The sequence below is a fragment of the Echiichthys vipera genome (genome assembly GCF_963691815.1).
Source record: "Echiichthys vipera genome assembly, chromosome: 2".
Taxonomy (NCBI): Eukaryota; Metazoa; Chordata; class Actinopteri; order Perciformes; family Trachinidae; genus Echiichthys; species Echiichthys vipera.
This window is the reverse complement of record NC_139827.1, coordinates 27,142,669-27,159,384: the sequence shown is the minus strand read 5'-3', so window position 1 is coordinate 27,159,384 and position 16,716 is coordinate 27,142,669. Positions and strand designations below refer to the sequence as shown.

Below are 16,716 nucleotides of genomic sequence, written 5' to 3'. Positions count from 1 at the left end.
AAGTTGACCCAACGTCAAGTAATTAACGTTAGCATTAATTAATTATGTAACATTAGCTAACGTTAACGTTACCTTTTAACAATAGTTAATGTCTAACGCTATCTGTCTACACTTGTTTTTTTTTGCGTAATACTGCGTCCTGTAACGTTAACGTTAAGCCATGAAGGTGTGATACATTGTAACGTTAGTTAACGTTAAAGTGCTTCATTGGGTTGGGCGAAAAAATGTGACTTTAGCTGCCCATGAAATGAGTTGCGTAAATAATGCAATTTTCCTTTAATTTACTAATTTATTTGATAAAACAACCTCTAACCCTTTACTAACGTAAGGCTACTACTAGTAGTTCCTGTGTCCCGCGGTCCCTCCACTGTCCCAGAGCCTGTGAGGATACATGCCATGGCATCGGCATCTCCGGGTGCCTCCCTGTCGAGTCGCCCTGGTCAGAGCAGGATAAATGAGTCCAGAGGTAGGACCAGCTAATACAGGGCATTTTAGGTAGCTATTGTGAAAATGTGTTAGGTATTTTCTTACGTATACTGTGTAATCAGCTGAATTAAATGTCAGTTGTTAACTTTAATTCCACTTGACATAGCTACTGTCGCAGAGTGTCTGCACAAACTCCCTGAGATAAGGAGCTCCACCGTCCTACCAAGGCCTCCAGTACATATTCAAGACGCACAGGTGAGACATGGCAAACGAAGATCAAACTGAGACAAAACAAAACACCATCTACTCTATGCCCAATTTAGTACTTCCCATGCTATTAATTATCTCAATTAGCTCAGTCAAACAGGATTTTCAGTATGCAGATATAGGTCTGTTTTAGATGTCAATCACTTCCCCTTTATCTAGGCTGTACTGAAGAGACGTGTTGCACGGAAACAACCCAGCCTCCACCACTTAAAAGCCCGTGAGCAGATGTTTTTTCCAGGCTGGTACACTCAGTCGCCTTCATTTCAACAAACAGAGCCGCCACACAGGCGCCGTGAAAAATTGCCTGTCCACCTACCTCCTCTGAAATCCAGGACCAAGGTCAGTGATGGTGACATGTTTGAGAAAAGAATAAGCATTGCTTTAAAAATGTCTGTAGTGCATGATGGTCAGGTTCCTCGAAAGTAACGCTACAATTAAATTATACTGCTAAAAAAAATTAAGGGTAGACTAAAGCATTACAGTATAACACCAAGTCAGTTGAACTTCATGGATATCAATCCGTCCATTTAGGAAGCACAAGTGGTTGTGAAATACCTCCATATGCTTTGGTGCAAATGAAATTGACAACAGGTGCAATGGAGAGGCAAAAAACAAGCAAACCCCAAAAAAGGGAATGGTTTTGTTTTTTGGTTGTTTTGGGTGCATCTTGAGGAGCGTGTGCAGATATTGTCAGTGGTGCATACAGGCACGCAGAGACCACACACACTACTGAGTATCATAATGACTTGCTGTAATAAAATTCATGCAAGTGGATCAGCCTGTGATTTTAATTTTTACTTGATTGATTTTGAATTCAGCCCTCAGTGGGTTGATGATTTGGGTTTCCATTGTAACACTTACTCCATCATTTTTCTCTCAACAAATTATACAATGTACATCAGTAAAGATTCTCAACTCGTAACTTTTTGTGTAGGTTATGAACTCATTGTTCATTAACCTTTTAATGAACAATAATTTGTTTATTGGGATTTAAGTGTTCCCTTAATTTTTTTGAGCAGTTGTAATTCAAAAATCGCAGCCTTTGTTCAAGCCCCAATTCCTTGTTTACTACCTTTAATGAGCTACTGTACATGTAGGAGGGAATTCGTTTTTGATTGTTTTTCTCCACCACTCCTTAGTTGTCCAAGAAAGTGGTGTCACCCCCAAGCCCCCCCAGACGGCCTTTTTCCATTAAGAGTGGTGGCCATCAGGACAAAGTGTATGAGTACAGTGACGATGACTATTTGATGATAAGCCACGAAGGTGTGATACATGTGCATGAGGAGGAGTTTGACTTCATTACCCTTGAGCGCTGGGAAGAGGAGTATGACAATCACTGCAAGCTGGTCCGCATCCCATTCTTTGCCCTGTACGAAAAGTGGAAACCTTTCTATGTATGGCGCGCCAGAGTTCGTGCCAAGAAGATCCATTTGGCCAGGGAGTCCCTCCAAAACCATTTGTTTATTGTCAATCAGGTATGTGACAGTGTGTACAAACTGAGGTCTGGGTTTTCAGTTTCCTGTTTCAATCCGTCTAAATTATCTTGAATATGTATGTTATAGACTGTATACCTGCTCACTAAGCGAAACATCTTTGAGGCTGACAACTTTAAATTAATGAGATTGTTGTTGATATAGTGTTATTAACACATGTATGTATCATCCAGTGTCTAAGTCCTGCACTGATAGACATCAAGAAAATGTGTTACCAAATCAGTGACACAGGCTTGTGTCACATCAAGGAAAAACACACTTACACACTGCAGGAATTCCATGACATCCAGTTCAAACAACTTCAAGAGGTGCAACTTTACATCTATCTAAAATTTGGTCCAGATGTTTGAAGTGTGCCTCCTCAACAACTCATTGACCTTTTTTGTTAATTATTATTAGGTGTTGAATGACTTGAAGAAGTTTCAAGACCTGGTAAAGGAAGTGACAATTTGCGCGTGTCGCAACTACTGGACAGAACTTCAATCCCAAGCTGAAAGTGCGTGAACACTGACCATATGGAGATACTGGAATGTGCATACATAGACTAATATGTTAAAAGGTTGATAGTATTCTTTGTTTGTCACAGATGATAAAAAGGAAAAGAAAGTTGTTGCAGAGATCAATGAGACTTTTCATGCTAGCCGCCTCATCTGGTGGGTTATTTTCTTGTATTTATTTCCCTTTAATTCTCTTTGCTCTCAGACTCTTTGTGTACCAGGCATACTTTCTTAATCACTGAAGATAATTTTACATGTCAAAGTCACAGGTGTAAATAATGAATTTAATGATGGCTGAATTACCCTAAACTATCAAGGCGTTTACTTAGGCTCTTCCTCCATAAAACAAAGCAATCGTTAAATAAGCTGTACTCGAAATACTGAAAAATAAATAGGCCTAGATTGCCTCCACACAGCTCTTACACACCATTCCTTAAAATTCCAACACTTTTTCACAAGAAACTCTAATTACAACACACACGAGGTAGAGAGACTTCATTCTCTGCTCAGGATGCCATTATTCCACTATTTCTTTACAAAGCAAATATTTTTTTTGCCTCTTTATTATTGTTTCAGATGTTGAGTATGGCCCCTTTAATGTTATTAGTAACACCTGTTCTTCTCCTACTACAATAAGTTAAAAATGTTTGCTGTGAAAAAAAGCCTATGACATCATTATAAACAGACACATGTATCACATTAACACAGCACAATACTTCTCTGCCCCTCACCTAGCTTCATCCGTCTTGTTGACTATTTGGTTGTCAACACCTTGCACATCTTAGTGGCAAATGCAGTGGTCAAACTACTGGCTGTGCTCCAGGAGCTGATACATCGAACGCCCAGCCATGCAATTATTCAGAGCTGGAGCCAGTGCTCTGAGGCTGCCACTGACCCTACAGAAGAAGGGATCGATAAGAAGGTAGGGTATTGTTTTACTACATTGTTTTTTTGTTTTGTTTTTTACAGTGATACCGCAATAATTACTATATCCACAAAATTGAGTTTTCAAGCAGACAGTACAGTTTTTTTTCAATTGTGTGTGTGTGTGTGTGTGTGTGCGTGTGCGCGCGCCTGCGCCTGCGTGTGTGTGTTAGTCTGTCGAGTCAGAAACTTGCCGTGTCAAACCTTTGTTCATCTCTGAGCTGATGCTGGACCCAGATGCTTTGACTTACAAACCTTCTGAGGAGAACTTTCAGGTTAGTTTTCCAAATTACTGCAATTTGTTAAACTTTATGTAATTTATTGCAGATTTAATAACCTACGGTATACTCTTTGTTCATTTCTACAGGAGACTGTTGCAGAGATCATTGGATGGTTTGAGAAAACAGTGATGTCAGTCAATACACTCACAGCAGATCCTGATTTTGATTCAATGGCCGATATCCAAAGCTACGAGGTATAATGTATATAGAGTTTATATTCGGGGTCACTTAGTAATAAACGTTAATGTTGTCAATATGCGAAAAGCATTAAGGTACAGATTTTACTCTGTAGTCGGTCTTTGATATAGTCTGTGTGTATTGTTAATGTGCATTTGTTAACTTTTAGACATTGGAAAACAAATATGAAGATGGTCCCTGTTTGGAATCCATCATAGAGAATGATGGTCACCTTCAAAGTACCATCCAGAAAATCAAGGTCAGTTTCTACTTTGCATAGATTTCTATCTCGAGCTTTTGTACCTTGTCTGTACAGTACTGTGTGTGTGTATGTATGGGCCTGACTTGTTTTTCCCATTAGGAATCACTCCAGTATGCCTTTGATGCAGCGAAAGTGTACTCACACACATTTGAGCGTTTCCGGCTGTTCTATAAAGAGAATGAGAGTCTGGATCTGGAAGCAATGAGGCAACAGGATCATGGTGATGTACTTTTTTGTAACAGATCTCCCATTAAAAAAGCAAAAAGGCTGTTAAGTTGAAAATATAGTCAGGTTCACTGTGTACCAAAAAATACTTTTGTCGGAATTTTTGGGGGATTTGTTGACCTATACATTTTTGGATGTAGACCTTAGGGAATCCCCCAAAAATTATGCCACTTGCACAGACACTTTTATTGTGGCCATTTTGGAATTCCAAAATTTTGACTGAAAATGTTCTGTTTTTTGGCAGGAAATACTTTTGAAATATTTAATTTATTATAATTTCTTGTCACAATGCCTAACTAAACATATACTATAGGATGTGGACAGACACACACACACACACATATATATATATATATATTTATGCCCGATGTCAGCTGGGATCGGCTCCAGCCCCCCCGCGACCCCGATAGGGACAAGCGGTTGAAGATCGATGGATGGATATATATATATAGATATATATGTAATAGAAAACAAACATACACAATTTGTAGCTACGGAGTTAATTACTGATGGATGTTGACTGCTTGGTCTCACAGGTCTGTCCTTTTTTGGAAAAGCACTGGAGTTCTACCACAGTGAGCATAAGGAGGCTATAGCCATCCAGCAGAAGCGACATCTCGGCTTACTGCTTGTGGACAAAACACAGCTCAAAGAGAAGCTTGAGTCTTCCCCGCTCCGCTGTCTGGAGGTGAGGACTAGCAATATGCAGACACATACTTATGTTATTACACAACGGAGTCATGGAGTTTTTGACCATGACCAGTGATTTGAACAGAAATGCAATGAGGCCAATCTGTGTTGATTTTCACTGAAATGAAAACATAAGCAAGGTCCAGGTGGAAAGGTCCTCAGTGAATGAGAAACTTCACAACATAACCAAATATTTCGTTAACGCTACAGCAAAAAGACACATAGGAGTCATTGCTCAGCTCTGAATCTCCGCTCCAGGTCATCAACGAGATGCTTACCCAGCTGGCTAAGATGAAGCTAGATGCTATCATTGCAGAGGCTTGTGAAGCTCAGTTTAAACTGGAATTCAGTCCCTCCACCACAACTGAGATAGCCAATTCCCTCACATTCCTGGATGAGATACAGGAAAGGGTAAGACAACCATTGCACATCAAACACGGCATCTTTAGCAATTGTGTATTTGTAACTAAATCAACAAAGCTATGGTATTTTTACAGTATGTAGTCATCGACCCATTCTTGCCTCTTTTTATCTGTTCTCACCTCTTCGCCTATCTGACTTTCTTTTTCTCTCTCCCACCAGATTACGGGGCTAGAAGAGGAGCAGGAGAAAGTGTGTCAGATGTACAGTCTGATTAACATGTACTCAGTTCCCACACCACCTGAGGATCTGGTTGTTTTCGCCACCTTGCAACCCTCCATTTCCTCATTGCACACCATCATCGATGAGGCAGTGGCAGAAAGGGACTCCAGCATGGACAAGCTGTGCAGCTCCCTGCACAAGGACATTAAGGAGCTGAACCGTGAGGTCATGAAAGTCAAGTATAAGGCACAGGTACGTGGAGTACCATAGAACCTTAAAACCTTAGTTGTATTCATTTCTTTAAGAACAAGCTAGGTTGGGTGTTTTTCATGCAGAGCCTTGCTACTCAAAGCGTGTTGAGGCCTCTGCTCTTTTTTACTTTGTTTGTACTCTGGTTTTTCATGTTTAGGATCCACAACTTCTTGATATCAATGTAGATTCCTCTCAAGTGCGCCTGCTGCTGGATGGTATACAGATTTCCATAGATGAGCTGCAGGCCCAGGCTTCTGCCTACACCTCCTACCAGAAGAAGTTCAAGGTCTAGTAGTTCTCTTATATTTTTTCAATAATTCCAAAATGATGTTGATGATGATGTGTCAAATGAAGTCATAACAAGTTTCTGTGTGTTGGAAAACTGGGTCCAAAACAGAAAAGTTAATTTAGTTTAGTTTAAGCATTCATTAACAAACAAGCCAAAAAAAATCTAACCTAACTTAGTATTCAACCTCTACTTTTTGATGAATAAAGGTGGAGGTCACCAAATTTGAAACCCTTGAGGAGTTAACTGCAGAGTTTAGGCTCAAGAAACTTCTGTGGGACTCTCTAGATGAATGGGAGACTTTATCAAATGGATGGAGGCAGGTGAGGTGAACTTAACATTTTATTGGTGACACATACTGTATGTATACAGGCATGTGTAAACAGCCCTTCTTGTCTTCTAAGCTTGTCCCTCCATGTTCACCCATCCTCAGAGCACACTTAAGCAACTGGACCTAGAGCAGTTCAGCTCACAGGTCACCAAATATAGCAAGTACGTCAACCAACTGGAGAAGGGTCTGCCACGTAACAATGTAATGCCGAGGCTTAAGGACAAGGTGGAAGTCATGAAGCAGAGGGTGTGTAGGACAAAGTGTTCTGAAGTGACTGATGTGTGTGTGTGTGTGTGAGATGTGTGTTGTATGTGGCATAAATAACAAAACTGATGTTGACCCAAATCTCTTTTTGAAATGACATTAAAACATAGACTGCAAGCATGTACTATGGATTTAGCCAGCTTGTTCTTGACTACAGCTTTGTGGCTATCATTAATATTTATGTGTTTTACTTTAGCTGCCCGTGGTCACTGATCTACGTAACCCATGTATGAAACCAGAGCACTGGAAGACTCTAGAGATTGTTGTGGGGGCCTCCCTGAATGTGGAGGAGCTTACTGTGGATGCTTTGGATGCGCTTAATGTCTTCTCCTATGCCACAGAGATACAGGAGGTAACATAAATATAGGATACATTGTCAGCTTCTCTGGCTATACTTGTTGAACCTTGGTTATTACTGACTATAAAGTAAGTAAAAGGGTAAGTGTGTACTACATCTTGCCCTTACCCAATCTACCCTACTACATTTTTTTGTATTTTTGTATAGAAGTACACAAGTGGGTAAAACTTAAGTCTTTAAGTCTGACCTGGATAAATAGGACTAACACAGCCTTTGACTTTTAGGTGTCAGGGCAGGCTTCAGGAGAGGCATCAGTGGAGACCATTATTACAAAGGTACGTGGAAAAAGGAGATACCAATGAATATGTGTACATATCTTAAATGTCTATCTTTATCTACTGGAGAAACTGCAATAGAAGCATACTCTTTCTTCCTTTCTGTTGGATATTAGTAGCTTTTTAATCATGCCAATTTGATGATTCATATTACATACAGAGGATTCTGAGAGATTTTTTAGCACTTGCAAAGATTCTCCATAGTATCAAGTTGAATCCATATTTCTCTGTGTTGACACACATGGCACATGTGCATTGGGTGTGGGGTAATAACTTTTTGCATGTTTTTATGGCTAGTGGCTGGGGTTATGTGATGCTCTGATGGTTGCGATGGTTGGATTTGGGGCCTGGCATTGATCATAGCCAGTTCAAGTTTAATATATTTAATATTTGATCAGCACTGCCTAGTTTCACAGTTTGATTGGGCTTGACTGACATGAGCCGTAATTGACACTGCGTTAGAGACTGCTTGACTCAGATTGGTTGGTGCTTGGGCGAGATGGAATCTAGCAGATGCCATTAGGAGCAGACAGGGAGCAGAAGGTGGAGCTAGAGATACATTGCTTTTTCACAGATAATCTGTCTCAGGATCTAGCTTTACTTTAATCGATAATAGTTTAGTATATAAAATGTTGAAAAAGAGTGAAAAAATGTAATTCACAATAAATCCAAGCTCACGGTCAGTTTGCAAGGCAAGTCAAAAGGAAATATTAGTATAGTATATAAAAAAACATAAAAAGGAAATACAGTAAATCCAAAGAATTTAGGATATGTAGACAGATATGACCTCAGGAAAAGCAGTGGCAAACCTTTCAGGCCTTGATATGTATAGGTGCAGTTGCTCATGGGGGGACTGTTAGGTCTCTGTAAATTATATAGTGTGGTTTAGAACTACACTATATGAAAAGTGTCCAGAAATAACTGTAATGAACTATATATAAATTTGAATTCAATTGATTTAAAAGAACAAATGGTTATGGCAGACCTCAAATGTATTTAAGTTTATCTCTTAATCTGTGGTGCATAGAAACTGAGAGCTGCACCGTGGGAACAGTGAGGAAGCCTTTCTTAGATATTCTTAGAGCTATGGATTGCTTTATAATCACTTTGTTTATTTTCATTCATTCCATTCATTGTTTTGTAAGTGAATAATAATAATTTTAAATCAATTATTTGATGCATAGGAAGCCATTGAAAGCTCTGAGAACTGAGATGATGTGTTCCACTTTCTTTGTGTTAGTCAGGATTTGGGCAGGAACGTTCTAAATAAGCTGCAGTTGTCTAATTGATTTTTACAAAGACCTGTAAAGACAATGTTATGATCAAGTCTACTAAAAACAAAGGCATAAACAAGTTGCTCTTATAATGTCCTTTAAGTCTAGTTATAGTTAAAGGGGATAGCAGGCGGATATTGCAATTCTGTTGATGAGCATACAGTATATATTTTAAATAGAACTGGACCAAGAATTGACCCCTGGGGAACTCTGCATGTCATTGCTGTTTGTTTAGATTAGAACGACCAACTGACACAAACTAGTCAATATCCTGCAGTCCAAAACAATAAAATAATAAATTTCAATATGACATGTATGACAAAGACCGGCCGTACATCCTAACATTTGAGAATCAGAATCCAGAGAATATTTGCCCTTTTTGCTTGAAATTACTGAAATGATTAATCAATTATCAAAAGAGTTGTGGATTCCTTTTCTGTGCATTGACCAATCGATTAATCGTTTCGTCTTTGCAGCTCTACTCTGGAGTTGTTCATCATTTAGATTTGATACATTAACTTTAACCTTCTGCCCTCTCAATGAGCCATGCAGGTGGAGGACATGTGGAAGACAACAGAGTTCACTGTGCTGTCTCACGGTGACTCCAAAAACGTCTTCATCTTGGGAGGCACGGATGATATCCAGGTGGGAACATGCAGCATACACTGTCACACACAGTCATTTATAGTAGTGTGTCAGTACATCTAATTCGGTGTGTTTCCTTGTTTGTTTACTGTAAAGGTACTGTTGGATGACGGCATTATCAATGTGGGCACGGTGGCATCTTCTCGGTATGTTGCTCCCATCAAGTTCAGGGTGGACAAATTGCTGAGACAGCTGACCCTCTTCAACCAAACACTGGTAAAGGCTTAGAACAGAATGACATAGAGTGATCTTATATTTGGCTCAAGTGACTCTTCTCTTGATATTAAATGCAGATTTAGACTTTGGATTTGGCCTCAAATGTTACACAATAGCTCCCCCTAGTGGCTGCAAACAAGAAGCCAAACTGCTTGCTAGAGAAATGCTTCTTTGTTACTCTTTCATGAAGGGAAAGACTAACAGTATCATATCTGAGACTGCAGTTTATTCATATTATAATCTTACTTTGCCTGTTTAATTCTATTTCTGCTCACATTTTCCTTTTGCATTCCCTCCCTCTTCTCTGTCCACCTTCCTCACCAGGATGAATGGCTCACATGTCAAAGGAACTGGCTATACCTAGAGAGTATATTCTTGGCCCCAGACATCAAGAGGCAGCTGCCTGCTGAGTCCAAAATGTTTGTTAAGGTGGACAAATCCTGGAAGGAGATTATGGCAAAGGTCAACAAGATGCCCAATGCCATTAAAGCAGCCACACAGCCCGGTAGGTAGCCATACAGCATTAGTGGAAATATAGACAAGACAGGTATATGCAGAGACAGGTAGAAAGATGTAAACTATCATGCATGCACTTGTGTTATCCTCCATAGATCTGTTGGAAACCTTTCAGCACAATAACACTCTTTTGGATGAGATACAGAAGTGTCTGGAAGACTACCTGGAGTCCAAAAGGGTCATCTTCCCCAGGTACACACATACTTGGTTTGTTACACATTAGACTTGTACAACACATCTCATCTCCTTAATTATTAATCCGAAACCTTTGTCTTTATTTTAAATCCTTCCCTCATTTGTTTCCCCTGCTCACAAAATGCATTTTAAATGTAAGACTATAATATATATAGTACGATGCTCCTTTGACAGGTTTCCAGTTGTTTCTCGAAACATCTCTTCTCAGTGAGCACTGAGTAATAAACACTATGATGTGGATGCTGATGTGTCATGTAAAATACTCTGATACGTGTTCTATCTGTCCCTGATAGGTTCTGCTTCTTATCTAATGATGAGCTGCTAAAAATCTTGGCCCAGACAAGAAACCCTCAGGCAGTGCAGCCCCACCTTAGGAAGTGCTTTGATGCCATTATAAGACTAGACTTTGCTTTGCTGTCCGAACAAACTTCTGAGGCCAAGACAGGAATTGCGCTGGATGCTGGAGAACGGGAGGCAGTCTATAGCAAAGACATTCTAAACATGGTGTCTCCTGAGGGAGAAAAGGTCAGGTTTGAGTAACCTTAACACCTTCAGAGGACTTGAGACTAACTTTTAAGAGTTTACATTATATTTTGAGTAATCAAGGTTGCGTTCGTAAATCCAATCTGACACTCTACACTATAATGAAAACATTGCTTGGCAGTCTGCCGTTCAGACATGTGACAGAATGCACTCCAACGACTTACGAACACATCCTAGGATACAGTACTAAACTGTTATACGTCAGCCCAGTAATGACAAATATGACTCCGACATTTACAAACTTCCTCATTGTGATTCTTTAAGGTTCGCTTTTTTTCCTTTAGTTTAATATATCTTCACACCCGATGTTGACGCGCTAGTCAAACCTTTCATCCCATGGTCAACAACAACTGCACATTAAAAAAAAGGCCCGTATGCACACAAATCTACGTGTCAACACGTGCAGCATTGTCACGTGCAGTTTACTGATTCTGACTGTAACAGCAATATTTAAATATAAGAAATACTTTAGGGGGCTTGTTTTGCCTTTTTGTTGTCCCAATGTTTTGTGCTAAAAGGCCAATAATTGGTTGCCAAATTCTCAAAGCTGGAAACTGTTACTGTCAAACTTGTATAAAAAATCTGTATAATATGTAACTCTCAGCCATAAAAACACCACTTTTCTCTGACGTAGCAACTTTAATATGAGTGCAAGAATGCAAGAATGAGGCAAAACTTGTACAGGCAGTAATTAAAGCAAAAACTGGATATACTGAAAATAATGAATGAACTGTGTAGAATTGTTTTAGAAACTACACGTTTGTCAAGAATTTGTTTGAATTTAAGAATTTGACTCGTCTTGAACTCCAGAGCAGCAGAGTGTGGCTGCTAGCTTTTTTCTCTTCTGGGTTCAGTCTTCTTTGTACATAGCTGAAGACCAGCCTCTCCTGAGTTGTACATGATTAGTGCAGTGGCAATTTTGCTTGACATGACTTTAATCATTTCCTTTACTGTAACTGATCTTGTTTTTCTGTGTGTAAGTGCAGGTGGGCTTGACTAAAGGTCTGAAGGCACAAGGTAATGTGGAGGATTGGCTTTGCAAAGTGGAGGAGGCTATGTTCTCCTCACTGCGACGCCTCAGCAAGGCTGCCATTGCCGACTACCAGATGAAGTCTAGAGAGGAATGGGTGGTGGCTGGACATCCATCACAGGTACACACACACACACACACACACACACACACACACACACACACACACACACACACACACACACACATATTAAATGGAGCAATTTCATATTTCTGTGGTATTGTTTGTGACCAGTAAATTTTACTTTTAAATATGTATTATTTTCCTAACCATGAGAACTGTCACTTTCAGGAGCTAACCAAGACTTTAAGAAATATTGTTATTGTATAAAAGCTTTGATAGATTTTTCAGTTCAAATCAATTTCAGGTGGTACTTTCTACTATATATTCGGTTTTATATGCAGTGATTTAACTTCAGTTTGTGTGTGTCTCCACCAGGTGGTGCTGACCATCTCCCAGATGATGTGGTGCAGGGACATGGATGCCTGCCTGGAGGGAGACCATGACCACTTTGCTGCCCTGCAGAAATTTGAACTCACTAACTTTGATGTAAACCATAATAATTGCTCTACTACGACTGAATTACCTGGTTGAAAAAAATCTGATTTCACCGAACAAATCACTTGTGTTTGCTAATAAGTAAAAGTATTTTTACTTTTTAACTTTAACTTTCTAACCCAGTAATGTTTCTGTGTATGTCTGTGTGTGTCTGTGTGTTTGTGTGTATTCCAGAGACTGAATGCTCTGGCGGCATTGGTACGAGGACAGCTGCCTACTTTACACCGTAATATCATCACTGCCCTCATCACCGTTGACGTTCATGCCAGAGACATTGTAACAGATCTAGTCCGCCAGAAGGTACCAGTGCTGTGTTAGTGCAGTAGTACAAAAACAGACTTAATCAAGCAGCTTATATTGATGTCTGGTCTTGGCTTGGTATCATAGCTGTAGGTGTTGACTGGGGATTTTCAGGGGCTCAAAAAATGCTTGTTACATCTCACCATCTTAGTAACTTTAGCCCTCTTTTTCAGGTGGACACGATTTCTAACTTTGAATGGCAAAGGCAGCTACGCTACTACTGGGACCTAGAGCTGGATAACTGTGTAGCCAAGATGGCTCTGTCCACTTACATTTATGGCTATGAATACCTCGGAGCCTGTCCTAGACTGGTTATCACACCACTCACGGTAACTAATTACATGCTTATTCCTGTCCCAACAATGGTTTATCCCCTGTGTAGAACACAAACATTTTATGCATTTTGTTGAATGTCAATGCATTGAGATCAAAAAACAATTACATATTTTATCCACAGTCACGCAAGCTTCCCCCAGCTTCATTATTTTACTTCAATCAGATTGTTTGAAAAGCCACATTACTATATTAAAAAGACACAAACAACCAAGCTAACTAACAATCAAACAGTCACTGTTATTCAAACGGCCCTTTATCTCTCACCATTCTCAGGACCGTTGCTATTTGTGTCTGATGGGGGCTCTCCAATTAGACCTGGGAGGAGCTCCAGCTGGTCCAGCAGGGACGGGCAAAACAGAGACCACCAAGGACTTGGCTAAGGCCCTGGCCATACAGTGTGTGGTCTTCAACTGCTCTGATGGACTTGACTACAAGGTCAGCCATGATAAACTGTATTTATCTGTAACCCACATCCATTCATTATTGCACCGTTTCTTTTGTTTTCTTTGTTTATTATTTTGTTCTTTTCTTCTTTTAATTCCCAATAACTAAAACTTAAAACTGAATCACTCTTTTTGAATTAGCTCTGCAGGCTGTCTCACTCTAACTGTACCTACTAAGTAATACCAATAGATGGCACTATTACAAAAGCAGTCAGTCAAGTGTTAGTGCTAGTTAACAGATACACTGTACAGAACCTTTGATAGTTGTGTGCGTCTAAAACATTGCCCTCAGCCAGATTCTCTATGTTCTTCAAGCAATTATTCTGCCATTTCTGCCTGCCCTGCCTCATCAATAGATGTTTGAGATTCACAAGACAACTGCATGTGATACTATGATAGTAGGTATCGTACTGTATCTGACTAGTGGCTACTGGCCATGCATGCATCCTATTTCATTCGCTCCTAATCATTTTGTATTTTTTCAAATCCTTTTGCTTTGTCCTTTATCCTACTGTTTTTTTTTTTACTTTTTAACTATTAATTTGTTAAGCTGCACCCTTTCAAAGAATGCATGTTGGAAAAGTTCTGGCCTGTTTTTCACAGTGGAAGGACTTATTGCACTCTGTTGAGTCAAGGTTGTTAAACAACTCCATTACTAGACTCGTAACACCAAAATGCTCCACAGAAGAGAGGAAGTATTTCTGCGTGTGGCCATCAAACTTTTCAATGCCTCTTTCAGAGTGACAGACACTCTGAGTGAATAGACCGGCCCCTGGACCTATTTCACCTAGTCAACTGCTTTATCCATAATTATTTATTCATTATCTTTGTGTGCAATACTGCAATAATAATGTAACTGTGATTGGTTAATTATATCAATGCAATACTATCATAGTTAATTTTCATTTCAGCACTATTATCAATTATCTGTTGTACAGTATACCTATATTGTATTGTAATATACATATTTCACATATTTCCTGCTACTTAAAATACTAATATAATTGTGTTTCATTGTTTATTTTTATTTATTTAAAATATATATTTTTTGCTTTGATTTAGCAGCAGCTAAATGTACATGTGTACAAATATCCTAATTCTAATTTTTTTTTCTATTAACTGTCATTATCAGTAATTGTAACTAACAAAAAATATCCCTGGCGATCAATAAAGTATTTATACTGTATTCTATTCTTTAGGAATATACCTGTTTTTTGGTAAGGTCCAAGAACTTCAGATTGGGCATTTTAACCTTGAGATGATGTGCATTTCAATTTCATGTTAAACAGCTTGTTGTCTTGCAGTGCAGCAAGGTTGGAGTTAGTACAGCTGGAAAGCCATTTTCTCTTTGTCTGCCGTAGTTAGTTATCGGTAAGAGACACCTGTGTATTAGAGTTGGACAGGGCTTTGATTTAGCCAGGCTGGAATCACAGCACTCTGTGGTTTTTTGTGTTGGTGCTTTGTTCATCTCTGCTCTGCTCCACTTTGGCTTAGAAACATTTAACGATTACCGTACATTTCATTTCGCTGCCCATGAGATATTAATAACTTTGAACAGTGTTTTTTTTTTATGATCCATGGGAGTTGTGCAAGTAACACAAGGACACCCAAGTATAATGAAACTTTCTGATACTACCTCTCTCCCACAGCTGCAAACATATGTTCCCTAGAAAACATGACTGCCTTCAGCTCAAAAAAGCTGAATGATTAAAAGCTATAACATATTTTCTTGAATCATCTTACTTGTTTAAATTGATATTACAGATATTTACAGTATGGTTACTTTTATTGCTTTCAAACTTATTTTTCATGGGCAAGCACGATCCCAAGATGATTTTGAAGGGATTACTTTCAGCAATGTAATTCTCAAAGTTCTGTACCTGGATTAGTTATTTGCGGTGAAGAAAAAGATAAACTTGTGTTCTACAATGAACTCGGCTCAAGACAGAAAATAATTAGAAAAAATTGTAAGATTATAACATATAATACATTAGGGATTTTACCACGATTACATTTTTATTTGTGCATGTTGTTTTTGTCCTTTACGTCATCATTGCTCTGAGGCTCAACTCCACTGAGACTTTAATTTCAAATACTGTACATCTCGTCACATTGTCCCTAAATCATGTTAATAGCTAATATAATGTATATTGGCAAATCTCTTAATCTGCACAGCAGGGTGAATAATTTGCCATAGACATATTGAGCCAGGATTATATGTGTTACCTTGAGTTACAGTGAAAATCTCACGTGACCTTATTATGCATACTTTATGAAACAATACTTGAAACATAGAAGTAGAAATGATAGCCCAAACCTGCATTATTATTTGACCCGTAACATTTCTTTATCTTCTTTCGTCACACTTATCTCTTCCAGATGATGGGGCGCTTCTTTAGTGGACTTGCTCAGTCGGGTGCTTGGTGTTGTTTTGATGAATTTAACCGCATCGACATTGAAGTGTTGTCTGTCATCGCTCAGCAGCTCATAACCATAAGAAATGCCAAAGCTGATAAGGTAAACACGTACACACACATTTACCATTGTTTTCAAGACTAACTAATAAGCCTTTCAGATCTAAGCAGTGATGATTAAACACTTGATTCCACTGTGCCAATGTGATGATGGTCTGTTATCAAAAAAATATTAGGCAGTGTCCTCATTTAGGATCCTAGTGACCCGAAGGTAGAAGCTCTTCCTGAGCCTCTCAGTGCTGGCCCGATGTTTCCGGTACCTTATTCCTGACCTTAACAGGGAGAAAAGGCAGTTACCCAGGTGGTTGGGAACTTTAATGATTCTCTTAGCCTTATTCCTACCGTTCCTAGTGTAAATACCCATTAGGCAGGGTAGGCCACCGCCTATTGTGGTTTCTTTACATGTAAGTGATTTTCCCCGTCAGGATGCTCTTGATCGTGCAGGAGTAATGATTCATCAGTAATTGAGGGCATACCCAGAATTTCCTCAGGTGTCTGAGGTGAAAGTCTCTGCCTGGTCTTTCTCACCCAGTCAGTATGCAGCACCCAGGTCCTCTGTGATGTGGACAATAAGGTACTTGAAGCTGGTCGTGGT

At 39.3% G+C, this 16,716-nt stretch overlaps 1 protein-coding gene across 1 annotated transcript in view; it reads left to right on the top strand.

The window, feature by feature from the left end:
- Positions 1 to 396: 396 nt before the first annotated feature.
- Positions 397 to 16,716, top strand: part of dnah6 (dynein, axonemal, heavy chain 6) — a gene marked incomplete at both ends in the record, with an annotated part of 74,752 nt that continues 58,432 nt past the window's right edge. The window contains 31 exons of the mRNA XM_083926822.1: positions 397 to 466; positions 593 to 681; positions 853 to 1,032; positions 1,833 to 2,168; positions 2,360 to 2,494; positions 2,586 to 2,682; positions 2,773 to 2,839; positions 3,419 to 3,605; positions 3,781 to 3,882; positions 3,975 to 4,082; positions 4,235 to 4,324; positions 4,427 to 4,547; positions 5,089 to 5,240; positions 5,501 to 5,653; positions 5,825 to 6,076; positions 6,234 to 6,362; positions 6,572 to 6,685; positions 6,796 to 6,939; positions 7,154 to 7,309; positions 7,540 to 7,590; positions 9,417 to 9,509; positions 9,606 to 9,725; positions 10,050 to 10,230; positions 10,337 to 10,433; positions 10,730 to 10,961; positions 11,966 to 12,130; positions 12,449 to 12,559; positions 12,743 to 12,868; positions 13,042 to 13,197; positions 13,478 to 13,639; positions 16,027 to 16,164. Coding sequence (XP_083782948.1) covers positions 397 to 466; positions 593 to 681; positions 853 to 1,032; positions 1,833 to 2,168; positions 2,360 to 2,494; positions 2,586 to 2,682; positions 2,773 to 2,839; positions 3,419 to 3,605; positions 3,781 to 3,882; positions 3,975 to 4,082; positions 4,235 to 4,324; positions 4,427 to 4,547; positions 5,089 to 5,240; positions 5,501 to 5,653; positions 5,825 to 6,076; positions 6,234 to 6,362; positions 6,572 to 6,685; positions 6,796 to 6,939; positions 7,154 to 7,309; positions 7,540 to 7,590; positions 9,417 to 9,509; positions 9,606 to 9,725; positions 10,050 to 10,230; positions 10,337 to 10,433; positions 10,730 to 10,961; positions 11,966 to 12,130; positions 12,449 to 12,559; positions 12,743 to 12,868; positions 13,042 to 13,197; positions 13,478 to 13,639; positions 16,027 to 16,164 — 4,314 coding nt within the window. The remainder of the gene's footprint in view (positions 467 to 592; positions 682 to 852; positions 1,033 to 1,832; positions 2,169 to 2,359; positions 2,495 to 2,585; positions 2,683 to 2,772; positions 2,840 to 3,418; positions 3,606 to 3,780; positions 3,883 to 3,974; positions 4,083 to 4,234; positions 4,325 to 4,426; positions 4,548 to 5,088; positions 5,241 to 5,500; positions 5,654 to 5,824; positions 6,077 to 6,233; positions 6,363 to 6,571; positions 6,686 to 6,795; positions 6,940 to 7,153; positions 7,310 to 7,539; positions 7,591 to 9,416; positions 9,510 to 9,605; positions 9,726 to 10,049; positions 10,231 to 10,336; positions 10,434 to 10,729; positions 10,962 to 11,965; positions 12,131 to 12,448; positions 12,560 to 12,742; positions 12,869 to 13,041; positions 13,198 to 13,477; positions 13,640 to 16,026; positions 16,165 to 16,716) is intronic.